At 42.3% G+C, this 26,845-nt stretch overlaps 1 protein-coding gene across 2 annotated transcripts in view; it reads right to left on the bottom strand.

The window, feature by feature from the left end:
- The window catches only part of ANKRD55 (ankyrin repeat domain 55), a 96,869-nt gene that overhangs the window by 16,822 nt on the left and 53,202 nt on the right, over positions 1-26,845 (bottom strand). For both annotated transcript variants that reach the window (XM_070519643.1, XM_014860370.3), the window contains 2 exons: positions 20,400-20,528; positions 2,866-3,050 (listed from right to left, as the gene is read on the bottom strand). In XM_070519643.1, the coding sequence (XP_070375744.1) occupies positions 2,866-3,050; positions 20,400-20,528 (314 nt within the window). The remainder of the gene's footprint in view (positions 1-2,865; positions 3,051-20,399; positions 20,529-26,845) is intronic.

Here is a 26,845-nt window from a genome sequence, read left to right as displayed (position 1 = left end):
TTAGGCAATGGGACCAGAGGAAGTTAAGGAGGGGCGCAGGGCAAGATGACATACCTATAAATGGGGTTTCCCTTGAAGGGAATGGCTAATCTTCCATAGGATCAACACTGGCGTAGGAAAAGAGGACATGGAGGGCCTCTTCTTGGCCTCTTGCTGAGGCCTGAACCCTAGGAAGAAGGGCATTCCTGAGAGAGCCAAGTGGTCTCTCAGACATGGAGGCCACCTGTGGGATGGACAGAGAAGGGCTCAGTTGGGGCTATCTGTGAAGGAGCTTGGGCCTTAGTATTTGGAGTGGAGCCATGTGCACGATATGGCCAGAGTCCCCATGCCTAGATTGTGTCCTCTGTCAATCCAACCTTCTCCTCCTCATGTTATGCCATATGCAGCAATTTGAGAACACTTAATAGGACCATATATTTTTTTCAATCTAGTGATCAATCATATTGCTTCTTTGAATATGTGGCAGATATGATTTATTCCATCCCACATGAGAGAGGCCTTGCCAGACAATATTTATTATGAAACAAGATGAAGCACCAGCCAGATTATGGCCTCCTGTTGAGAAAATAAATTGCCAATAAATTAAGTAGATGGAGGGTTGGACATCAATCTAGTCAGGGTTACTAACACGTGACAATTCACTTTGGAGCATGGTGAAATACTTCTTTACAACGATTGCTAAGACTGTTTTAGTTCTTCTGACCATCAACATGGAAAAACAGGTCCAGAAGAACGGAGAAAATTTAAATTATCTTGCCAAGGAGCAAGGAGAGCATATGGATAACTTCTAATAACACACATGGAGCCTTTGTGGGCAATCTGTAGAATCCAGTTTCCAGTTACTGAAGCTGTAGTTCTTTTCTTATCTTTAAGCTCAGGATTTTCCTGCAAACACAGCAGACTGGTCTCAGCTATCACAGTGAGGGCTGGAGGGTCACGACCCATGAGCCGGCAGAATTCATCAGAGATGAGCAATGGTCTGAGGAGGTGATCTCTGGATGTCAGGAGATGATGGGTACCAGAATGCAGTGTTGGTTGAGGTATCAGTAGCCGAGGAATGATTTATGAACATGTAAATATTCCCTAGAGAATTCTCAGAAATATTTCGGGAGGAGAACTTGATAAAAGACTGTCCTTCCTGAAGACAAATGAGTTGGGTATTAAAAGAAAGTGTGTCCTCCTAACTGATGAAATTTGAGACATTTAAGCTGTGTAAGCTACTTCTGGGTTATATGTTCCATGCCATCAATCTTAGGCTTGTACCACCATGTTTTAAATACCACAGATTTACGAAGTGTTGTAATATCTAGGAGGATGATGAGTGCCCCCATATTTTCCCTCTCTCTCTCTCTCTCTTTTTTTTTTAGCATTGCCTTATTTTTCTTCCCTTTCTCTCCACTCGGAAAAAGAAGAAGAAAAGGTAAGTCACAATTATTGTAAATGCTTAAAGCACTAAAATCTATGAAAATTTTGAAAAATTCTACTATAAACACAAGCTTATAGTCTCAACATGAAGGTACAGTTGCATAATGCAGAAAATATGAAACAAAATAGAGGGCGGGATTTGCTCCATGCCTGAAACATACGGGTTGAGCTTTGGAGCAGGAACTAGACTTTCTGTGAGACTTTGCTTCCCGGTGAACCCTCATAAGATCCTATCTTTTGCACTTTTTTTCTCCCCTTGGGTCTTTCTCCCCTGAGGCCTGGGGAACTGGATTTTCTTCGCTAAGTGTGTGATAATACAAAATGAGAAATATTCTATTCAGAGCTGGTTCTAGAAGTATTCTGAAGCAGGCAAACTTTTCTCCAGGCCTCCTTTCTTAAATGTGTTCCTTTCTTCTCTTTTTGGATCATTTACCTTTTCTCCTCATGTAACCGAAGTCCTTCTACTGTCTTACCTGGTCGGGTAACAACATCTGTTCTTTGGAAAAGGTCTGCTTTCAATGACACACTTCCATTTTAATGAAAGTTATCATTAACTGTCTCCAGCTTCTGAAACTTGTGTGGAACCCAAGAATTTTTTCCCATGTGTTACAATGACTTCAGGCATCAGGGAGTAGGAGATGCTTCTTGGGGTATCTAAAATCGTGAGAAGTGGATGGCTAATTTTGTACTTCAATAGAAGAGGGTGAAAAGACCATACATGGTGTACAAGGCTTATACCTATTCTCATTAGTCTTTGTTGTTATATTATGCCTACATTTCCATTGAGTCAATGCCTAACCCAAGCAAAGGTTAGATAAGCATTGGAATTAAAAAGCTCTCAAAGTTTATTATGGATGAAGGGCATGATATGTGAAAAGCTTGATGTTTGGAAGAAAAGGGTACAAATCTTCCTTTAGTTGCCAACTCCCTCTGAGGTAAGTCTCTTCACCTTTCTGGACCCAGCTTCCTTTTCTATGCCAATACATCTTTAATGATTGAAAAAAACCAAACAAATCGATAAGGTCACATCTAGTTCTGAATACAAAGCCTCTGTTATGCTTTTGTCTGGATAACAAGAACTTGTTGACTTTGTGACATAATCCAGGAATGAAGAAAAAAATAAGACTTACTGTTAAGAACATAAGTGCATATAGCAGGAAGCTGATACACAGAAAGCCTTCTGAGAACCCTGGGGATGTTTAGCAAAAAGTGCAAAATCTGACAGTACTGCACAGTCACAGCGTTTCTCTCTACAACAATGATTTTTCCTGCCCTGACTAAAATAGAGCAGTTTTTATTGTCACAGCACACGTGTAAATATTACTGGCAGTAAGGATATAGTCATATAGGATAACTCCTTAAACATGTTCTTTATTTTGAGATTAACATTTGGAGGAGATATGTGGGAGTTCCCCCCACTTTCTGAGTTGCCATGGATACCTGTCATCCACATCCAGAGCCTGCAGGTTACACTCAGGGACTCTCGCCAGTTCGTTAATAATGTCACAGAAACCTGCTGCCGCGGCGATGTGCACACATGTCTTCCCACTCTCATCATCATAGTTGATTATGGCTGGACCCTGGTGATGGCTCAGAATGATGGAACACAGAATTCTATTTCCACTCTGGAAAACAGGGTCAAAGAAAGCTCATTATGTATAACCCAGTGCTCTCCCCTGTCTATGCATGCTAAGATAAAAATACAAAGTAGAACGATGCAAAAAAAAAAAAGAAAGAAAGAAAAGAAAATACATTCTCTAGAAATGCTCCAACAAATTTCCACTTGTCTCAAGTGCCTGCAGGGATTTCTGTCTCCCATAAGAGCTAAATTGTCTTCTATAATTAGCGAACTAAGGAGGACTTCTATGAAATACAGGTAGAATTGACTGACATCAGAGCCAGCAGGACGCATGAGCCGCCTAGACAACAACTTGCTCATTAAGTCTGTTTGTTCTGTTTCCTCTCTTGCTGAGAAACTGGCAGAGTTCATTTTAACGTTAACAAAATGACTATGATGAGTACTGACCGGTGGTGTGGCAACTAAAATGATCCAATAATGCTCATATTGCTATAAATTGCTTTCAATTTAATCACAGAAAATTCTTTGTGAAAGGAAATGGGTCATAATGAAGTAGCTGATCAATAAAGAGATAAAAAAGTATGAGAAGGAAAGAACTTCAGGCAATCATCTAAGTTGGGTCCATCTGTACAGGTCTACAATAAGCCTTTTTTTTTTTTTTTTTTTTGAGGAAGACTGGCCCTGAGCTAACATCCGTGCCCATCTTCCTCTACTTTGTATGTGGGACGCCTACCACAGCATGGCTTGATAAGTGGTGCCATGTCTGCACCCGGCATCCCATCCAGCGAACCCCGGGCCGCAGAAGCGGAGTGCACAAACTTAACTGCTATGTCACCAGGCTGGCCCCTATAATAAGCTTTTTATCTTATCTTTGAAGGGAGGCTATTTTACACTCTTTTTGGTAACCTGTCCCAGCCTTAAAAGCCACCAGCTCCTCCCTGAGAGTGTCCTACATCTCTTCAGCGTGTATGAATAAGTAAATACAAAGCATATTATTGGTGTTGAATACCTTTCATTGGACTGAAAAATCAAGAAACGCTGCATAAATATTTGGACTTAAGATGACAATCAATCTTCAATGGCCCATAAAAAAAATTCTGCCTTTATATTATACAATGGAAAGCCTTATCTTTCAGATTTCTCCTGCTATCTGTGGAAAGATTAGAAAACAATCCAAATAATTCATTAGCATTTTAATTTTCTCAACTTGTCCATAGAGAGAACTTATAACTCCACGAACATGGTCTTATGGGCAGAAAGGAGGTCCCTAGGAGGCTTGACGAGCAGAGTAAGGAAATAAGAGAGACCCTGTCATTCCGGGAACCAGCAGCTGGGCCATGTGCCAGGCTCAGGGACCCTGGGAAAGAGGAGAGAGCTGGATTTTTAAAAAGCTGCAATTCTGATATACTCCAAATGCTGTTCAAAAGTCACTTCATAATAAATTTTCCTATATCAAACTTCCTGTTGGTATGCTTCCCACTGTGTTGTCTCTGGTTGTTTGAGCCCAGGGCTGTCCTAGAACCTCTGAGTCAGTTTTCATAGTTCTGTGGAACAGCACCTGCTAGCTTTCCCTTTCCCTCTTCCTTTCCCTCCCTGCTGTCTGTTTGCACGTACGGCTCTCCGGATATCTCATTACTCAGCCTGCCACTGGATTCACAATGAACCCTTGCACAGTGAGCCCTCGAGTGTGCTCCTACTGTATCAGGGGACAGCAGCTGACGCCAGTCCTGAAACCTCTTGTGGGACCAAGGGCCAGGGGCATTTGAAGTTCTCAACTTTGAGCCCCGGAAGAATGTTGAGTGGGTGTTAAATGCTAAAACCAGGGCCAGCTACCTAATTTGTGGGGTCCAGGGCAAAATGAAAATGTGGCGCCCCCTGTTCATATGACAGGGAAAGAATTTATTCCTTTTTTCTGTGGTATCTCTCTCGACCTGTCGTGGTGATTTTTATTTGTTATTTAGTGTTGTGCTCCCTTAGGCTGGGGATTCTCACCTTGAACACAAACTCTCACAGGTTCCCAGGGCCCCTTCTTGCAATTTAGTACATGCTTGATCCTGACCCTTTCCCAGTCTGGGCCCAGGCCTCTGCCAGGGTGCAGAGAATCTGTCCCAGGGAGGCAGGGAGGTGGGACTGAGTGAGCTGAGGCTCTAGTGTCCTAACAGACGTCATTTACAAAACACAAACTCAAAGATACAATTATTGAGAATTTCTGGATGGCAGCCATGGAGCATTATACCCCAAGAACAGGGCTCTCTTCTGAGCATGGGACCCTCTGTACCACTACTGGTTGCTTGCTCATAAAGCAGGCCTGCTACAACCTTTTTCCTTCTCTTCTTCTTACCTTCCCACTTAACCTCCCCTTCCTCTCTCTATCCTTCTCTTGTCTAACAATGACTTTTAAATAATCTGGATCAATTGGTTAAGTTCTATGGCATGCCTGTCAGCAGAAGTTGGCCACACTAAACACATCTAAGCTTTCATGCCTGCTTTATCAACTTTTCCAAGATTCTTTCACCTGGTGTTACTTACACATATTTTGAAGGGGGCTAAAACACATTTGAAGCAATTAAGAGACTCCCTCCCTTTTAAAAAGCACTAGCCATTTGAGAAGAAAAACACAAGCAAAAAGAGTGTCAGCTCAATGAATTTATTTACAATTTCCTGGAAGAGTAAAGAAATTCAGGTTGCCAAGGTTATTCAAAGGGCAAAATGCCCTGTCTTGGTTCTCCCTCTGTGGGAAGAAGGAGCATCAAGCACAAATGGAAAAAGTAAAACCCCTCTCCTCACTCTCTCTCTTCCTCCCTCCTCACTTGAGCCTCAGGGGGACCATTTTGGAAGTGGCAAACCGAGATAGGAGCTGCTGCCCAGGACCCCTGAGCCTGCCTCTTCTGGATCCCGACCAGCCAGTCCAAGGGAGCAGTTACCTTGGGAGCTGGAGAATGACACAGCTTCTCTGGATAAATGAAGACACTCCCACCCCTTACACTTTCCCTCCAAAATGCCCTTTGTCCTGAATTTTCCAGACAATTCCTTTGCCTCTATACCTGGTCCTCAATTGTAACATTATCATTGTATCTTATTTTCCTTTCTAAGAAGATTCTCCCAGGAATAATGGTGATAGCTACATCTGCTGAGTGAATGTTCTGTGGCTGGCATCATTCTAAGCATTTCGATGTACTAACTCATTAAATTCTGAGAACAGTCCCAGGAAGTGGGTGTGCTTATCATCCCCATATTGTAGAGGAGAAGAGGGAGGCACAGAGGGATTAAGTAGCTTGCCCAAGATCATAGCCAAGAAGTGGCAGAGTCAGGACTGACCGTCTGCAGAGTCTTTGCATTTCACCTCTACACCAATCTGTCTCTGATAAAAGGAATGGTCTATTTGTTGATCCTGCATGTTCATACTGGGGAATGAAAGTGAAAACTGCCGTTTAGACCTGCAACATCAGTAGCAATGGTGTGTGCCTTGCCAACTGAGACCTTTAGAGTTAAAACATTAGGTGCTTTAAAAGCCTCTCCTGGGGGGTTGCCATGGTCTACTGCCACAAGAATTTGAGAGAGCTCTAGAGAGCACTAGTTTGCAAGCTGAGGCCCCAGCTCAGTGGTCTCTTGGTAACAGCATTCCCTTCTTGGCAAGCTGGGCTGAGTGTCAGCCAAAGGCAGGATCCAGGCCTGGGAGGCCAGGGAGGGTCACAAAGACCAAGAAGCACCAGAGAGAAGAAATGAGATGCTGCCCAGAAGGGCCCTTAGGAAGAATGGAGAGTGGTTTCCGTTTGGTGGGAATATCATTAATATGGGAAGTAAGAACATTGCAAATCCTCTTCTTACAGAGTGACGTCAGCAACATGGTGGAGTGAGCAGTTTTCTCTATCTCTCCCCCTTTGAACTACAACTAATTGGACATTCATCAGTCAACTAAGGATATCCACACGGCATCTCAGGATGCCAGAGAGACCCGCACTGCTATACACTGGAAGGTGGACGGACTTCTCCCTGGGAGGAGGTGGAGATAAGTGAAAACTCTCTGACCCCTGGACAGCCTAGTATCTGCAAGTGACTTTCTACTGGTTGACACACTCATATCACCACGGCACCAAGGGCGGGCGTCTGCGCACATCAGTGGTGCGATGGTAGAAACAGGTGACTACAGCCCTACCTAAGTCCCCCGCGATTGCTCCATATCCCAGTGGGAAAATCCATGGTCCACGGCAGCTGCAGGGAAAGCCTCTACTCAGCATTAGCAGAGGGGCCCCAACCAGCATTCAGAATGCTGGGAGGCCCTGGGGCAAAAGGAGCCCAGCGTGAGCAGCAACCCGACAGCCAGCTGCCTCTAACACTCAAAGTCCTGCTGTAGCCCTGAGGGGGCAAGGGAGACCCAGAGAGACTGTGTGAGTGGGCGGCAGCAGGTTGGAGTCCCACTGAGTGTGCTCCATGGTCCAGGGGGAATATCCATGGCCCCACAGCAACCGCAGGGAAAGCCCCTACTCGGCATTAGTGGAGAGACCCCACCTGGCAATCACAAAGCTGGAAGGCCCTGGGGCAGAAGCAGCACAGCTGGGTGAGCTAGCCACAGACTGCAGTAGATACCCATAGCTCTGCTGTGGCCCATAATGGACAAGTGAGATCTTGACGGCCCTGACGGTGGCAGAGCTGCAAGTCTAGGTGAACCTGCTCCTGGCCACTGTGAAAGCCCATAACACCACTGCAGACCCTAAGGAGGGAGCATGTCTAGGTGGTTTGTGACAGCAGTCACCAGCAACCTGAAGGCCCCCTTGCGATTGTCCCCACAGCTGACAAGAGACCCCACAGGGCCACCGTGATCACGAGGAGGGGCCTAGGTCTGGTCAGCAACAGCTGACAGGGATCCTGGTCAGTGCAGACTACACAGCTGCTGCTCCCCTCGCCTGCCCCAGTAGAAGCAAGTAGAAGTAGTAACTAAACTCTATCTATATGTGGAGGCACAAGTCCACACCATCAAGCACTGTGAAAAAATATATTAAAACTCCAGAACAGAAGGAAAATGACAAGTACCCATAAAACAATCCCAAAGACACTGAAATCTATAACCTAAATGACAATGAATTCAAAATAGCCATCATTAAAGAACTCAATGAGATGAAAGAGAATACAGATAGACAACTCAACGAGTTCAGGAGCTGTGTCACAAAAGAGCTTGATACTATAAAGAAGAACCAATCAGAAATGTTGGAGATGAAGAACACAATGGAAGAGATTAAGAAAAATCTGGACTCTTGGAACAATAGGGTTGATAATATGGAAGACAGAATTAGCAATTTGGAAGATAGGAATATAGAAATGCTGCAGATAGAGGAGGAAAGAGAACTAAGACTAAAAAGAAATGAAGAAACTCTCTGAGAAATATCTGACTCAATTAGGAGATGCAACATAGGGATTATAGGTATCCAAGAGGGGGAAGAGAAGAAGGGGGCAGAAAGCCTGTTCAAATAAAATAATGGCTGAGAAATTCCAAAACCTGGGGAGAGAGATGGAACTCCAGGTGACAGAAGCTAATAGATCTCCAAACTTTATCAATGTAAGAAGACCAACCCCAAGGCATATAGTAGTGAAGCTTGCAAAAGTCAATGACAAAGAGAAAATACTAAGGACAGCAAGGCAGAAGAAAATAACCTATAAAAGAACCCCCATAAAGCTGTCAGCAGATTTCTCAGCAGATACCTTACAGGCTAGAAGCGAGTGGAATGATATATTCAAAACTCTGAAGGACAAAAACTTGCAGCCAAGAATACCCTATCCAGTGAAAATATCCTTCAAATATGATGGAGAAATAGAAACTTTCCCAGATAAACAAAAGTTAAAGGAGTTCATCGCCACAAGACCTCCTCTACAAGAAATGCTCAGGAAGACACTCATCCCTGAAAAAACAAACAAAGGAAAGGAGTTACAAAACCCACAGCAAAGGAAATAAGTAGAAAGACAAAATCAAAAAGTTGCAGTTCTCCATCAGAACAGGTTATCAAAGGCTAAGTATAATATTAAAGATAAAAGGAAAGGAAACACCAAGAATAAATATAATCTTGTCGTTTTAACCACAAACTCACAACACAAGAAGGAAAAAAAAAATCTGACAATAACAACCTAGAAGGGGAAGAGGAAAGGGATGGAATGGCTTAATTAAAGGAAATAAGAGATTATCAGAAAATGGACTATCTCATCTATGAGATGTTTTATGCAAACCACATGGTAGCCACTAAACAAATATCAAGAATAAAGACACAAATTATAAATAAGAAGAAAGCCAATATAGAAAACTACCTACCTGAATTGGTAGTCCAAAAATCATGGGATGAGAAACAAAGGAAATGCAAGTGATAGAACGGCAGCATTAGGCCTCCACATTTCAATAATCACTCTAAATGTAAATGGACTGAACTCTCCAATCAAAAGACACAGAGTAGCAGGATGGATCAAAGAACAAGACCCAACAATATGCTGCCTCCAGGAAACACACCTCAGCCCCAAAGACAAACACAGACTCAGGGTGAAGGGTTGGAAGACAATACTTGAAGCTAATAATGAACATAAGAAAGCAGGTGTCACTATACTTATATCAGACAAAGTAGACTTCAAAGCAAAACAGATAAAGAGAGACAAAGAGGGGCAGTTTATAATGATAAAAGAGACACTCCACTAAGAAGACATAACGCTTATAAATATATATGCACCCAACAGAGGAGCACCAAAGTATTAAAGCAACTATTAACAAAACTAAAAGGAGATATCAACAACAATACAATAATAGCAGGGGACCTCAACACCCCACTAACACCAATGGACAGATCATCCAGACAGAAAGTCAACAAGGAAATTATAGAATTAAATGAAAAACTAGACCAGATGGACTTAATAGATATATTTAGAACACTCCATCCAAAACCAGCAGGTTACACATTCTTCTCAAGTGTGCATGGAACATTCTCAAGGATAGACCATATTTTGGGAAACAAAGCAAGCCTCAACAAATTCAAGAGCGTTGAAATAATATCAAGCATCTTTTCCAACCATTATGCTATGAAACTAGAAATCAACTACAAGAATAAACCTGGGAAAGGGGCAAAAATGTGGAGACTAAACAACATGCTACTGAAGAAACAATGGATCACTGAAGAAATTAAAGAAGAAATCAAATATTATCTGGAGACAAATGAAAATGAAAGCATGCCACACCAACTCATTTGGGACGCAGCAAAAGTGGTCCTAAGAGGGAAATTCATTGCAATACAGGCTCACCTCAATAAACAAGAAAAATCTCAGATAAGTAATCTCAAATGACACCTAACAGAATTAGAAAAAGAAGAACAAACAAAGCCCAAAGTCAGTAGAAGGAGGGAAATAATAAAAATTAGAGCAGAAATAAATGAAACTGAAACAAAATGATAGTAGAAAAGATCAATGAAACAAAGTGTTGGTTCTTTGAAAAAATAAACAAAATTGACAAACCCTTAGCCAGTCTCACTAAGAAAAAAAGAGAGAAGACTCAAATAAATAAAATTAGAAATGAGAGAGGAGAAATCACAATGGATACTGCAAAAATACAAAAGATCATAAGAGAATACTATGAAAAACTACATGCCAACAAATTGGACAACCTAGAAGAAATGGATAAATTCTTAGACTCTTACAAACTCCCAAAACTGAAGCAGGAAGAAATAGAGAATCTGAATAGACCAATAACAAGTAAAGACATCAAAACAGTAATCAAAAACCTCCCCAAAAATAAAAGTCCAGGACCAGACGGTTTCTCTGGAGAATTCTACCAAACATTCAAAGAAGATTAATAGCTATGCTTCTGAAATTATTCCAGAAAATTGAGGAAGATGGAGCACTCCCTAACACATTCTATGAAGCCAACATCACCCTGATCCCAAAACCAGACAAGGACAACACAAAGAAGGAAAACTACAGGCCATTATCACTGATGAACATAGATGCAAAAATCTTCAACAAAATTATAGCAAATTGAATACAGCAATACATTAAAAAGATTATACACCATGATCAAGTGGGATTTATACCAGGGATACAGGGATGGTTCAACATCCACAAGTCAATCAACGTGATACACTACGTTAACAAAATGAGAAACAAAAACCACATGATCATCTCAATAGTTGCAGAGAAAGCATTCAACAAGATCCAACACCTGTTTATGACAAAAACTCTCAATAAAATGGGTATAGAAGGAAAGTACCTCAACATAATAAAGGTCATATACACCAACCCCCAGCCAACATCATACTCAATGGGCAAAAACTGAAAGCCATCCCTCTGAGAACAGGAGCAAGACAAGGGTGCCCACTATCACCACTCTTATTCAACATAGTACTGGAGGTTTTGGCCAGAGCAATTCAGCAGGAAAAAGAAACAAAAGGAATCCAAATAAGCAATGAAGCTCTTGCTGTTTGCAGACAACATGATCTTATATATAGAAAACCCCAAAGAATCCATTGGAAAACTATTAGAAATAATCAACAACTACAGCAAAGTTGCAGGGTATAAAATCAACATACATAAATCAGTAGCATTTCTATACTCTAACAACGAACTAACAGAAAAAGAACTCAAGAACTCAATCCCATTCACCATTGCAACAAAAAGAATGAAATACCTTGGGGTAAATTTAACCAAGGTAAGTGAAAAACCTATACAACGAAAACTACAAGACTGTCCTGAAAGAAATTAATGACGACATAAAGAGACGGAAAGACATTCCATGCACATGGATTGGAAGAATAAACATAGTTAAAATGTCCATACTACCTAAAGTAAGCTACAGATTCAACGCCATCCCAATCAGAATCCCAATGACATTCTTTACAGAAATAGAACAAAGAACCCTAAAATTCACATGGGGCAACAAAAGACCCAGAATTGCTAAAGCAATCCTGAGAAAAAAGAACAAAGCTGCAGGCATCACAATCCCTGACTTCAAAGCATACTACAAAGCTACAGTAATCAAAACAGCATGGTACTGGTACAAAAACAGGTGCACAGATCAATGGAACAGGATTGAAAGCCCAGAAATAAAACCACACATCTATGGACAGGTATTCTTCGACAAAGGAGCTGAGAGCCTACAATGGAGAAAAGAAAGTCTCTTCAACAAATGGTGCTGGGAAAACTGGAAAGCCGCATGTAAAAGAATGAAAATTGACCATTCTTTCTCACTATTCACCAAAATAAACTCAAAATGGATCAAAGACCTAAAGATTAGACCTGAAACCATAAGGCTTCTAGAAGAAAATATAGGCAGTACACACTTTGACATTAGTATCAAAAGGATCTTTTTGGACACAATGTCTTCTCAGACAAGGGAAACAATAGAAGGAATAAACAAATGGGACTTCATCAGACTAAAGAGCTTCTTCAAGGCAAGGGAAAACAGGATTGAAACAAAAAAAACAACCCACTAACTGGGAAAAAATATTTACAAGTTACATATCTGACAAAGGGTTAATCTCCACAATATATAGAGAACTCACACAACTCAACAACAAAAAAATCAAACAACCTTCTCCAAAGAAGATATACAGATGGCCAATAGACACATGAAAAGATACTCATCATCACTAATCATCAGGGAAATGCAAATAAAAACTATACTGAGATATCACCTTACACCTGTTAGAATGGCAAAAATAAACAAAACAAAATGTGACAAATGTTGGAGAGGTTGTGGAGAAAAAGGAACCCTCATACACTGTTGGTGGGAATGCAAACTGGTGCAGTCACTATGGAAAACGGTATGGAGATTTCTCAAAAAATTAAAAATAGGAGTACCATATGACCCAGGCATCCCACTACTGGGTATTTATCCAAAGAGCTTAAAATCAGCAATTCAAAAAGTCCCATGCACCCCTATGTTCATTGCAGCATTATTTACAATAGCCAAGATGTGGAAGCAACCTATGTACCCATCAACTGATGATTGGATAAAGAAGATATTGTATATATATAGAATAGAATACTACTCAGCCATAAAAAAGGATAAAATTGTCCCATTCACAACAACATGGATGGACCTTGAGGGTATTATGTTAAGTGAAATAAGCCAGAGAGAGAAAGACGAACTCTGTATGACTCCACTCATAGGGGGAAGTTAAACATGTAGACAAAGAGAACTGATTGGTGGTTACCAGGGGAAAGGGGGGGTGGGGCGGTGGGCACAAAGGGTAAAGTGGTGCACCTACAACATGGCTAACAATAACATACAACTGAAATTTCACAAGGTTGTAAACTATCATAATCTTAATAAAAATTAAAAAAACAAAAAAACAAAAAAACAACAAATCCTATTCTCTACTGGAGCTCTCAGATTCTGCATTGAGTGGCCAGATGAGGAGTGTGGATTTATCTGTTTCTGTTGTACTTGCTTTGTTCTTGTCACAGGTAATCCCCAAAGTTGCCTTCATGTACTCTGAAAACTTCTGGGAAATACTGAGTCATAGTCATTTTCTCTTTATACCTTGTGAGGAAGAGGAGTTCCTAAGAAGCCTTGCTGAGAAGAAAGTGGGATTAAGTACAGTAATTTTGGTATGGGCAGACTGATAAAAAAATGAGATTCCAATATCTTGGTTGTGGATCCTCTTTATTCTAGGTGACCTTCCACGGAGTCTCAATGGGAGCTTTTGGACTAGTTGGTTATTTGTTAACATATGTCTGGGGTATTAGTTCTGGGGTGGCTTCTTTTTGGAGGGAACTCCAATCTCCCTCCTTCTCTTGGAAGTAGGGGTCTGTTTGCATCACTTGCCCTTTGAAGGTGACTATATAAAGCAGAGGCTAGGGTTTTAGGTCACATGGCCCTCTTAAAGGGCTGGGTGGTTTTGCAACATGAGAAGAAGAGTGACCCATCCGTTCAGCTGGAGCCAGATGTATTATGCTGGAATAGAGCTGGAGGGAAGATCTACCAGTCTACACAGCACGAACACTTGAGGATTGAGAGTTTGGGGCAAGCCAGGAGAGAGAGGTGCCCAATATCCTGGTTTAGAGTCTGGACCATCTTCCTGATTAGTCCCTTTGGACCAGGCTTTCTGCTTAGCCTGACTCCAGAGGCTGCTGTACCCCAAAGCCTGGGCTGACTCCCCTGGAGAGCAAGTGGAAGACAGAAATGGTTGTCGGGGGGCGCAGTGAGGCATGGTGACCCTTAGCTGCTGAACCAGTTCATTTCACGGGTCTTCTAATGTTTATATGAAAAAACAAAACCTTCTTTTCTTGCTGTGTTAGTGTGTAGAAAGGGTGTAGCTTCTGCTTCTAGCTGTCTGGCAAGATGAAGGTCTCCAGGATAACTCTGCCTTGTCCTTACCAAACCTATGACTGGAAATCTTTCTGCTGCAATGGAGCCTAGCAAAGAGTAACTCTTAGTAAATATTTGCTGAACAGTGAATAAATAAATAAATGAGTAAAGCAAGCGTTATGAACTATACACAAAGCCAAACAGAATAGAATTTCACCCATCCCCTTTAGCTTCTCTTTCTTTTTCTCATTATCTTCCTCCTTTCCCTGTCTTTTCACTTCTTTCTTTACTTGTATTTACTCCTTGGTGAGGCGCTGTTTTTCTCTTTCTATTCAACCCCCTTCCTCTCTATAACCAAGCACTGGGAGCTGGGACATGAAGGCCACTTTGACTTAGGTGACCCTTCAAGACTCCAGTTTTCTAAACAGGTCAGTCTTTGCTCCCAGGGTAATGGGGGTTGATGTTGCAAACTTGGCTTTATCTTTGTTTACTTTGGGCTTATGTGGCTTTGTAGCCTTCCTCTTATCAAGCACTGCGAGTCATGTGGCCTGGGTGCCTGCGTGGGCACTGGGTATACTTGGGCAAATGACAACCTCCCTGTGCACTAATTTTCCATCTGTGAACTAAGGGGTTGGACTAAACGACTTACATGGTCCCTTCCAGTTCTAAGCTTCTTTTACCTTGTGAACTGGATCCACTGGTATATGACATTTATAATTATCCTTTGGCATTCTGAATATATTTAGGGCTAAAGTATATTTATATAGTATTTTGACAAAATTCAAATAGTTGACCACAGATCTTGGCCACCACAGGAAGGAAGAGGATTCCATGCTGGACCAAACCAGTCTCAAGTCCTAGGGGCTTGAAGGTTATATTCTAGAGCTCCAAGGGTTTATGTGTGTGTGTGTGTGTTTAATTTCCTTAGTCACATAACCACAGACTGAATGAACAAACATGAATTAGTTGTTTTAAATTAGTTATTAGTTGTTTTAAATTAGTTCAGTTCTTTTCTTTCTTCTCTCCTTTGAAAAATGCACTGATAGAAAAATACTGCTGAGGAAGCTTCCAAATAAAGACATTTTCTAGGAAGAGGAGGAAGGGGGTAGTGGTGAGATTTGAGGGGCAGTAGATACTTGCCCCTCTCACTAACCCGCCATCATATCTATCCTAGAATTCCTTTCATTAGAAAAATATCCTTGGTATTAAGGAATTGCATTCCTAGAAGTCTCAGTTAAGCTGAAAATGGTATGCCACAGAAAGAACTCCATAAACCATAATTCCATTGGCTTGACATGGATGAGTTTATTAGACTGAATTCAGTGAACACCTCTTTGAGGACCTAAGATTCACAAAGATCTGTTCTGGGTCTTGAGAGACATGTAGATGGATAAGGCACATTGCCCTTAAGCATGTAGTCTAGAAGGGAAGACATGGGCATCACACTGACTGTAACACCAGTCCTAGAAACAAGAAAGTGCTAGACGGACACCATGGAGGGAACAATTCTGAAAGAAGGCTCAACAAAGAGGGTGACATTTAGTTGGGCCTAGAGGAACAAGAAAGTATAAGTAGAAATTCTGCAGTTAGAAGGGATGAGGAGGAGATTGAAGAAGAAAGAAGTATTTCACCAAAAAGGAAGAGTGTGACCAAGGGGGGGACAGAATGAATCTCTATGGTGTATTGGGGGGATTATTAATATTCCAGTGTGATTGCAGTAGATCCTATATATGCTGAAGAGGAAAGGTCAGGGAGTCGGGGGGAGGAAGGATGGGGAGTGGTTGTTCAAGCAGTAAGCGTTAGCCCAAGGAGTTTCTTCTTTACCACAAATGGAACTCATTGAAGGTTTATGACCCAAGAACTTACAGTGACCATAATTGCTTTGGTGTAATAACAACTACGTTCATACATTTCTTTGTGATTTGTAGAAGGAGGATTGGTGGCAATGTGAGAATAGATTGGAGAAGAAAAAGGCTGAAAGTAGAAAAGCAGATATGGAACTGTTCAGGTGAGTGATGGTGGGAGGTGAATCTAAGGAAGAGATGGTAGGTGTGCTAAATTGTCTCCATTTGTTCTTCCAGGTTTATTCTCCATCTTTTTCCATCCAGCTCTCCACCCTTTAGGATGGATCAATTGCTTCAAATGGGCTCGCTTGCCCTTTGGCTTCATTGGGTTTGGCCAATGAGTGGCACTGACAGGAGACAATGTGGTAAGAAAGAGAGGTCAGAGTATTTATCCTTCAGTTCTCTCCCTGCTGGGCCACAGTTTGTTTTTTCCATTAAAGGCTACAGTTTCTGTCCTGGGCCCTTTCCTTGAGATATTGTATTTGCTATGTCTCAATAACCACTCCCTCCCATGACATTTTAGTTCCAGATGCTCAAATGACAACTTGCTGTTGTGTGTAAACAGCCTCTTTATGAATCTCTCCTCACTTACTACCATCTGAGTGAGCTGTTTCCTTCTGGGACCCTGACCTGCCCAGTGAGGACAGAAAGGAGGCAACAGAGAAGTGAGACCTGAGGAGGAGGGAGTGTTCATGGACCACATGGAGGTCTTTGGCTTTGGCTACTGGGAGGATGGGAGTTTGATGGGAAGGAGAGACCAAGGATTCAGTTTCAGTTTGAAGTGTCTGTGCAATATGGGAATAAGCCTAGTAGAGCTGGAAATGTGAGTCTAGTGTTCAAGAGAGAGATCAGAGCTGGAGTTATTGAACTGAGAATCTTCAGAGTAGAATGATAGTTGAAGCCCTAGGCATGGACGGGCTTTCTGAGGAAGAGAGAGAGTGAGGAAAAGATTGCTGACTAAACTCCTGCAGTGTTGACGACTGAAAGGGAGATGAGGCCCAGAGAGACAGAGCAAGAACATGCCTCTAAGTGACTGAGATGCCATCGAGGGAGATTGGATGGGGGCAGGGCTCTACTCAGTGTTAGCCCACATAGAGACACACACTGGGGTCTCTTGAGCAGATGGGGGAGGGTAATGAGGGCAATGGCCCACTGGAGGCCACCACCAGCTAACAGGGGACCTGAGAAATGGGAGCAAAATTTGAACTTAGTTTACTTCATGTGCCCAGTATTTCAAATCTTTCCTGCTTTGGTTATGTGGGTCAAATATGGAGGCTTTATGATTTCAAATTCCCATAGCATTTTTTTTTTTTTTAAGATTGGCACCTAAGCTAACAACTGTTGACAATCTTCTTTTTTTTTTTTTTTGCTTTTTCTCTTCAAATCCCCCCAGTACATAGTTGTATATTTTTTAGTTGTGGGTCCTTCTAGTTGTGGCTTGTGGGACGCTGCCTCAACATGGCCTGATGAGCAGTGCTGTGTCTGCACCCAGGATCCCAACCCGCGAAACTCTGGGCGGTGGAAGTGGAGCACGTGAACTTAACCACTTGGCCACAGATGGGGCTGGCCCCCTCGAAGTGCTATAGCTTTAAATGTGGTCTCATATGGTCCAAGAAAAAAGCAGGAAGTTCAGTGAAAGAAATAAATGGCAACGGGAAATATACTTATTCATGTGGAAAAACTCTAAAAGGAGCACAATGCTGGTCCTGTATTATAAATGAGAGAGAAGTCTAAAGGAAGCAAGTGTAATCATGGTTTCAGCTGACATTTGGAATTACCCGTAGTCTTCTTTGTAATGTAAAGGGCAGAACACACCACTTCTGAATTTTACTGCTAACCACAGGCAGGGAGAGTGTGCACAGTTCCCTAGAGTTGTGGTTCTTGACCTTTTGAGGATAGTCACCGATCTTCATTGAAGAATTGAGGAAAGTTGTGGACTCCTTCCTTAGAAAAATGTATACTAACATACACACTTACACATACAACATTACAATTGTAGGGGTTCTAGAAGGGACCTATGTTGTTAATTTTTTTACCCCCCCATGCCAGATACACAGTAGGTGCTCCAGAAATATTTATTAAGCAATTGAGTGAATAAATGAGTGAGACATTATGCTTACTCAAAATCATGGTCAAAATGCAAATATCTTAGGTAGGAGTAGATAAGCTTTTAGCACCCATTAATATGAATTCATTTACCATAGTGGTTTTCAACCCTGGCTGCATACAATCTTCTGGAGGAGGGAAAGCTTTAAAAAATGGTGGTGCCTGGGCCCCACCCAAGAACAATTGGCTGAAAACTTAAGGGTGTGGGGCCTGGATCTCAGTATTGTTTAAAAGCTCTTCAGATGATTCTAATGTGCAGAGAGGACTAAAGGCAATGTAGCAGGTTAAAAGCTGTATCATTTAGAGAGAGAAAGAATATGAAGATGGAGGGTATAGTAACTAAGCTGTCATGGAGGAATCGGGAACCATAATAAAAATGATAATCTCTTGCAATTACACAGTACATTACATCTCGCGTCATATGCACGATCTCATTCATTCCCCAAAGATACACTGACTGTTAAGCCAAGCAGGCACTGGGGACCTTTCTGAGATCAAAGCCAGGTTTGTCTATGCAAACTCAGATTTTCTGAGTTGAGTACATTGTTTTTTTAAATTTTGCCAAACTGCCTCATCGAGAAAGAGAACAGGGGTTCCCACCCGTGAAGAGCACAACGCAGAAGGTCTGGCGTGGGGTCTGGGAGTCTATTCTTTTACAGGCGCTGCTGCTGATTCCATTGCAAGGCCAGGTCTAGAGCAACAGCTCTGAACTGGGGGTGGGGTGGAGGAAGGGGGAGCAGAGGAGGCACCTCAGTGAGAATTACCTGGGGAGATTTTTCAAAAGGGACATACATGAGTCCCACCCCAGACCCATGGGATCAGAAGGCAGGGGTGATGAGAGTGAATACACAGAAAATGCTTGATTCTGATACCACTTTCACCTCCCCTCAGAACCAACACACGTGAAACACTTCTTGGTTGTCCAGCCAGGTTGTCACCGGGGTCATTGCTATGATCGCGACCCTTGACCAGCCAGAGGACTGAGTCCTGCGCAGGGACTGGTATGAGGGGGACAGGGCGTGAGATTAGATACTGAAAGTATGTAGGAGGTTGTTAGGGCAGGTGGAGATGACAAAAACAAGCTTCGCTCGCTTCACAGTTTTGCCCAGGGCTGGCACTGGTACAGAGTTACTAAAGCTAAGCTTGGAGGGACAAAAACAGAGCAGTTTCCAAATCACTTCTGTTTTCCCCTTACCTCAGGCACATATGTCAACCCTGAAAGTGCCAGGTGCCCGTCTCTGCCGTGTGTGGCACGTGAAAACACCTGAGTGAAACCACGGTCAGGGCAGACAGAAACCCCTCTCGCAAGGATGCTGCAGCAGTACAGCAAGGGGGCCCCTATTGAGCTGATGGGAATAAACAGCAGGGATGTCTGTGTTGGGCATCCAAAGACAGAATGGGCCAGCAAGCTTGTGGAAAGGATGCCCAACACCACTCGCCTCTTAAGGACGGAACAGATGGCTCTGAGTTAATCAGTCCCCTTGAAAGGAGAAAGCACCTAATAAATGAGAGCTACAGTCAATATTTCTCCTTCTTCTCAGCCGCCCCCTCTTTAGACGATCGATTTCTGGGGCCCATTCTGATTTCTTTGTCTGTGTGTGCTGATACAGATTCCTTTTTGGGATCGTGAGGTAGGGTCATGAGCCACTATTTTCACTGTTCGGCGCAGAATTCAGGGTCACCTGCAATTACTCTGCTTTGGAGGATTTAGAAGGAAAAAGAGAGTCATGGTCCAGAGACTTTGAAGGGATTTTCCTAGTAAGTCTTTGAAAGTTTATCCTGGTGCACTGTGAGCCCGTAGCAAGCACTGAGATGGAGAGAGAAAGAGAGAGAGGGGGAGAGGTGTGTCTTTGTGTGTGTGTGTGTGTGTGTGTGTGTGACAGCCAAGGCAGGCTCTCCCTGATATTCTATCACTCCTCCCCCTCTTCATCTTGGCAGGGTTTCTTCTCTACAACTAATGCCCCCAAGTCCTCTGAAGTGACAGTTTTCCTGTTGCCCCTGTGGACGTGAACGTAAGGGAGGAGGGCAGAGTGAATCTTACCTGCTCTGTCATACATACAAACCCCTTACCAGTGTGGGGCTGTACCTTTTTTAATCTCTCCCTTCAGGTCTGACATACTCAGAGAATTGTTAACATTGCTTTACACCATTAAAACTTGAGACAAGTCCTCACCTGGACTGCCCAGTGGAGAGCTGTTTTAAAGTCTTTATCCACCAGGGTGGGGTCTGCCCCCTTCTTCAGCAGCATTTGGGTGTGTTGAGGCCGGTTGTGGAAAGCTGCCCAGTGGAGCGGTGTCATCCCCTACAAAACCATAAGCAGAGGGGGTGGAGATGAGCACGGGCTATTAAAAAGGAAAATGCAGCACATACTTTCTCCTCAGGCCCAAGGGCCACCACCAGATACATCAGTTGCTGCGTGTCAGTTCATTTATTTCTCAAGCCATTCATTCAACTGACATTTACTGAGCTTCTGCTTTGTGCCAGAAAACAGGTGTTAAGGATAACATAGTGAGTGAGATAAACCAGATCTTTACCCTCATGGGAATTGCACTGCGGTAGAGGAAGACAGACAATAAATGCTCACAAACGAGCCAAAGGATTTTCCAGATTGCTGAATGCTATAATGAACGCACATGGGTGCTATGAGAAAGTCACCGCCGGGGAGGAACTGTTCCACTTGGGCCTCTGCTAGCCAGGCTGGGGGAAGAGAACAGTAAGTACCAAGTCACAGAGGCAGGCACCTGTGCCTGGAGTCATACCAGGATGCCATCTCCCATCATGAGGGCAGGGACACTGTCTGTTTTAGTGCAGTATCCCCAGTGACTACATCAGAGTCTAGGTAAATAGCTGTTGAATGAATGCATGAATGAATGGACAGAGGAGAGCCATGCCTAAAAGGGTTGTAGAGGGAGGCAGGGCTGATCCTTGGGAATGTGGGATGGGGGATACCGACCCTGCATAAGGCATTTAGATCTTATTCTAAAGTCAATGGAAGGACAGTAAAGGTTTTAAGCAGATGCTGACATGATCTGATTTACACTGTTTAGAGGAAATCACTCTGTGGCAGCTTGGAGAGCAGATCTGGATGAGTCAGCCTGTTGAGTCCCAGCTTCTTTCAGAGCTTAACATCACAAAGTTTAGGCACACTTTCATAACAAAATGAGTTTATGCTGGGAAATGGTAGCCAAAAAGAACTGGTATTATTTGGGAGTTACTGTGAAAAGATGGCCTCCTCTGTTGCCCACACCTCTCAGTTACATGAAATGTATCTAAAATGACTCTGGATTAAGACGCCTGGTAAAGGGGCGAAGGGCATAGGCAGCTTTAAAGCTTCTCTTTTTAGAGTCATCTCTGCAGATAACATAAAGATGGGAGTCACTAGCTTGGCCTTCTCTGCTCCATCCACGATGAGCTGAGTGGAGGAGCAGGGCCTCAGCCTAGTTAGGAGAGCACAGCTAATAACAGCCCAGAGCTAATATTTATTAATCAGGAGAACTTTATCAGTTTTTAAGTGTATTATCTCACTTACTCCTCCAGACAACATTCTGGATTAAGTATTATGAAGAAGTCTGCTATGTGTTCACCAAACTTTATTTCCTCTTCCTCCAGGGCACATAGCTGGCTACATTCCCCAGCCTCCCAGCAGATAGATGTGGCCACGAGACTGAGTCCTGACCACTGCAGCATGGACAGAAAGGACAGAAGGGACGGAAGCCCCCTCCAGGCCACCTAGAAAAGAAAACCTATGTGGTCTACCACATCTTCTCTCTTTGCTCATCTGAAAATGAACGCAGAAGACAAGGCTTAAGAAGGTGCTGGAACCAGCTGATTCAAAGGCCCAGTACCCTGATTCATGAGGTCCAGCATTGGACTATGTTACAGGCAAGAAATAAGCGTCTATTGTGTCAGTCCACTAAGATTTTGAGTTGTCTGCTACGGTAGTTAGTCAACTCTGACAGGTGCCAGTGTCCTTCTCATTTCACAGAAGAGGAAGCTGAGCTCTAGAGAAGTTCCCAAGTCTGTGAGCGAGCATGGAACCGAATCTAGGGTTTGAGGTTTGTGGGGCCCTGGGATTAGAATGCTAAATCCCCTCGACCAGTTCCGTATTCTAAATCACTAAATTACGGTCTGCTTCCAAGTTTCAAGTGTCTTATAACACCGAGCATCCAGAGATATTCTTGAAGATATTTCAAAAAATTGATTCCACATGGAAAAGAATGCTAGTCTAAAAGCAGTGGAACTTCCTATTCTTATTCCAACAGCTGAGTATTTACTTGGGATTCAGAATAGCTCAATGCATTTCAGCGGGTCCTTTTCATTTTGAATTTGACCCACTGGAATTTGACATCTGAACTCAGGGGAATCAGAATCTTTTTATTATGCATGGACTTCCCCATTCTAGTGCTGAGCCCCCTTGGCTTCAGAGTCATTGACTTCATCATGAAGTGCCAACAGTATCCAGGGGTAAAGACATCAAAGACAATTTTGAAGTCACTGGAGTGTAAGCTCCATGAAGGCAGGGCCCTTGTTTGCCTGTCTGAATTCCTGGAGCCTAGAACAGTGCCAGGCATGTTGTAGATGATAAGTAAATACTTGGTGAATAAATGAGTGACTTCTCACTGTTCTTGATTGAATTTTTTTCTTTTGTAAAATTTGGCTTTGCTTTTTAAAATCATACACACAAGAAAGAAAAGCAGAATGTGACTTCTTTATAGAAAATGAACTTGTCTGATACGGTCATTGTTACCAACTTGACAATTGAAACCTGTTAAAATTCTTGATGAGTGCTCCAAATGAGGTAGGTGGCAATCACCATATGCAGAGATGTGATTTAACGATATGATAATTCAGTGTGAAAGTGTAGCTGTGAACTAGACCGTGAGCATGCCATGTTATTCCTTGTCTCCTAAACACAGTTGCTAGGCTTCAGGAGTTATTCTCTTAAAACAAAAACAAGCCTCCCTCCTCCCCCACCAAAAAACACCCTAACACTAGCATGCTTTGGTAAAAGATGGGGTGGGGAGGAGCACTATCATTTTTTGTATACCTACTGGGTGCCAAGAGCTTTATATATGTTACCTTCTCGAATCTTTACAACAATCCTGAGGGGTAGGTATTTTTAGGACCATTTTACAGGTGAGGAAACTGAAACACAGACAGGTTAAGTAATTTGCTTAAGGCCATTGACTGGGGACATGGCAGAGTTGGGAGTCAGATCCAGGTTTCTCCAACTCTGGAGAAAAATGCTCTCCATACATTATGCTGGTAGACTTTCATTTTGGAAATGAGGTCAGGTGCTGGAAAATTCTTTTCTTTGTGATTTTAACTGGATTCAAGGTCTTCTCACTTTCTAGAATGGTGGTTTTCACTAGGGTAAGGGTTGCCACCCTATATTGTTCTTTGTTTCATTTGGCATCACCTCTAGGCTCCTCCTAAAAGCAGAGCTGGCAAGTATTTATTTTTATAAGGTATTGAAATATATGCATTCTCCCTCCTCGACTCCCACCCTGGAGTTTGGAATCACTGTTAGAAATAACTGTTGATCCTCTGAATGACCCCAGATCAAGACTTGAATTGCTCCATTACTTCTCTAAATAATAATATATATTACTCTATATATTACATATAAGTATATCATATATTTATATTACAATATAAACATGTTGCAAACATTCAGTCAAATCAAGGGAAACTTCCTGTTGCTATTTTTCTCAATTGGGCTAATGAGGAATAAAAATAAATTCTCTTAGAGTTAGTAATATGAAAACCAAAGTTTCAAAATCAGCTCAAGTGCAGCTCTTGGTATTGCACAACACACTTAGTTTAGGAACTTTTTCCTGCAACTGCCTCCTTCTCCTTCCTGCGGATTCTGTTGGGCCGGCAGTCATTGTAGTTGTGTTATGTTAAGGCTCGTGTGGCCTCTTAAGGGGCAGACTTCAGGCTTGGCACTGAGAGTTGACAGAGATCATGATTAAGCTGTGATGCACTGAAACACAGAGGCCACGGCTTATTCACTGAGGTATGCCCACTGCGCAGAGCACACAGTAGGCGTTCAAGAAATGTTTACAGGAAGAATTATCTAGTGAATTGCAGGTTGTCAAAGCTCCGTTGGACTCATGGGGAGTATAAAATACCAGAATCTGTCAAATGCAAGCCAGTCCTCTGTGTCCAAACTGTGGTGACCTTTCCTACCAGTTCCTTCTTGAGTTTCATTGAGGGCTCAGTGGGGCCTTCAAAGCATCTTGGGGCTGAAAATCTAGAAGTCACTTGCAGACATATTGCAACAAATATCTAGATGTCCCTGGTGATAGAAGAATTCCCTTTTTTGTTGAAAAACAAGAAGTATTGACTCAAAGACTGAAGTGTAACTCACATTCACTTAAGAACACATCTCTTCAGAATGTTTTGAAGGGAAATGTTTACTTTTAGTTGACTTAGGATCCATTTCTAGACTGCTGATAGGCCCAGCTGTATGTCATAGCTGTTGGGTGCACAGCAGCCTTGCTTTGGAACAGCGCTCTTGTACAGATGAGTAATTCCTTGCCTTGGGCCCGAGCCACCGAAATTTCAGTTAAGGGCTTACAAGTCCTATCAGCATCTCAGAACTTTTTTTCCAAAACCACTGTAACTTTTGTGTTTTATGAACCAGAAATCTGATTAAGTGCTTAGCAGTTTCTGTGTTTCAGACCAGCACTTGTAGCCTAGCTCTAGCAGACCCTGAAAGGCACAGAGAGAGAAATGTGTGATGTGGCTGGGTGGTTGGTGCCTTCTTCGTCTTAGTGCACTGGGGGAGAGAATTATAGCAAGTGGCTGAGAGATCAGCAAAACAATTCTAAATCCTCTGAAGGACCTGGAATTTCACAGAAGTCCAGTTTGGCTCTGGCGGACATTTTAAACATATGACCACCTCTCACAAAAGTTATAGAGGGTCTCCTGCGGACAAAAAATTGGAATAAATGATGGGCTTTAAAAGATTCTTTAAAAAGTAGAACGTATTAGAAGTGCAATAATGAAAGCCATTTTCTTTAATTTTTATTTGGAAAAAATCTTACAGTTATAGATCACGAAGATTAGTAAATTAACTCATTGTCTTTGTTTTGGAGTTTTCTAACCTGGATAAACAGTGCACATCATAATCATAGCCAAAGGTTTTAGTTAAAGACTACGAATCATCTGAGGTTGGATTTTAAGATACTGGGAATGGCTACTAACAACGACCTTCTTTAAATACTCTCACAGTCTCCTTATAATAATGACAAAAATAACGTACTGACAAAAAATTTAGAAGTGGAGATTTTCATAATTTAAATGAGACACTAATGCAAGAAAAACAATATAAATTAACTAGGTCATGGAAGTATGAGAGCAAATTCTAACAAGGACAAATTCATAAAACACAGCCTCTAGAATAGAGGCTGAGGTTGTTACACTTATTTTTCAACAAAACAGAGCATCTATATTCTTCTACACCAAATTGTGAACTCTGCTGTGATCAAGCCTGCAATGAGATATCACAGGTACTTAAGTATTTGTTGAATGAATAAAAGACTGTGCTCCCATTCCAAGCAGATCACCTTGGGAGGCTCTGCAATCATTCCACTTATTACTCAAAATGTGCTTGGAAGGTCTTTTTTGGAATTACCACTACAGCAGGGATTCTCTCTCTAGATAGAAATCAGGCTTTGTGAGCTTAGATTAGAGAAATAAATTATATCTCTATTTCCACTAACTTCTAATTGAAATTTAGCATCTTCTTCAATTATGAATATAGGCAACAATCCACAGTAGTGTCAACCATACCTGTGACTTTGCCAATAATACGAATCGCAGATACTTTTGTATCACATTAGCTATTGCATATATCTCAAAATATCTTTTACATGCATCACAACTTCAAAATTGCAGTAGTCATTGGTCCCACCACTAAATCTTACTTAATGCATTAAAAGAAAAGCTTGCATATTACTATTACCAAGTTGTTCTTTAAAATATTTTGATAACTGTATTGCAATATCATTGGTTTCTTATGCAATCCTATGTATTTTATTTCATGTAATTTCAAACACTTTTCTGAGAAGGGATCCACAGGCGTCCATGTCATAGAAACAGAGAGGACTCCCGCCCTAGAGTCTACAGAACATTTTTAAAAAGAATTTTTTTTGAGGAAGATTAGCCCTAAGCTAACTGCTGCCAATCCTCCTCTTTTCACTGAGAAAGACTGGCCCTGAGCTAACATCCGTGTCCCTCTTCCTCTACTTTATACGTGGGACGCCTGCCCACAGCATGGCTTGACAAGTGGTGCCATGTCCACACCCAGTGTCAGAACTGGTGAACCCCGGGCCCCCGAAGCGGAATGTGCACACTTAACCACTGCACCACCAGGCCAGCCCCTACAGGACATTTTTTGAAGACCTCAAATGATATAAAATCTTAATTTTTGGGGGCTGGCCGCGTGGCTGAGTGGTTAAGTTCGTGCACTCCACTGCAGGCGGCCCAGTGTTTCGTTGGTTTGAATCCTGGGCGCGGACATGGCACTGCTCATCAAACCACGCTGAGGCAGTGTCCCACATGCCACAACTAGAAGGACCCACAACAAAGAATATACAACTATGTACCGGG

This window comes from Equus asinus, chromosome 10 (genome assembly GCF_041296235.1).
Source record: "Equus asinus isolate D_3611 breed Donkey chromosome 10, EquAss-T2T_v2, whole genome shotgun sequence".
NCBI classification, from domain to species: Eukaryota; Metazoa; Chordata; class Mammalia; order Perissodactyla; family Equidae; genus Equus; species Equus asinus.
The sequence above is the reverse complement of the archived record's forward strand: the minus strand, read 5'-3'. Positions and strand labels throughout refer to the sequence as shown.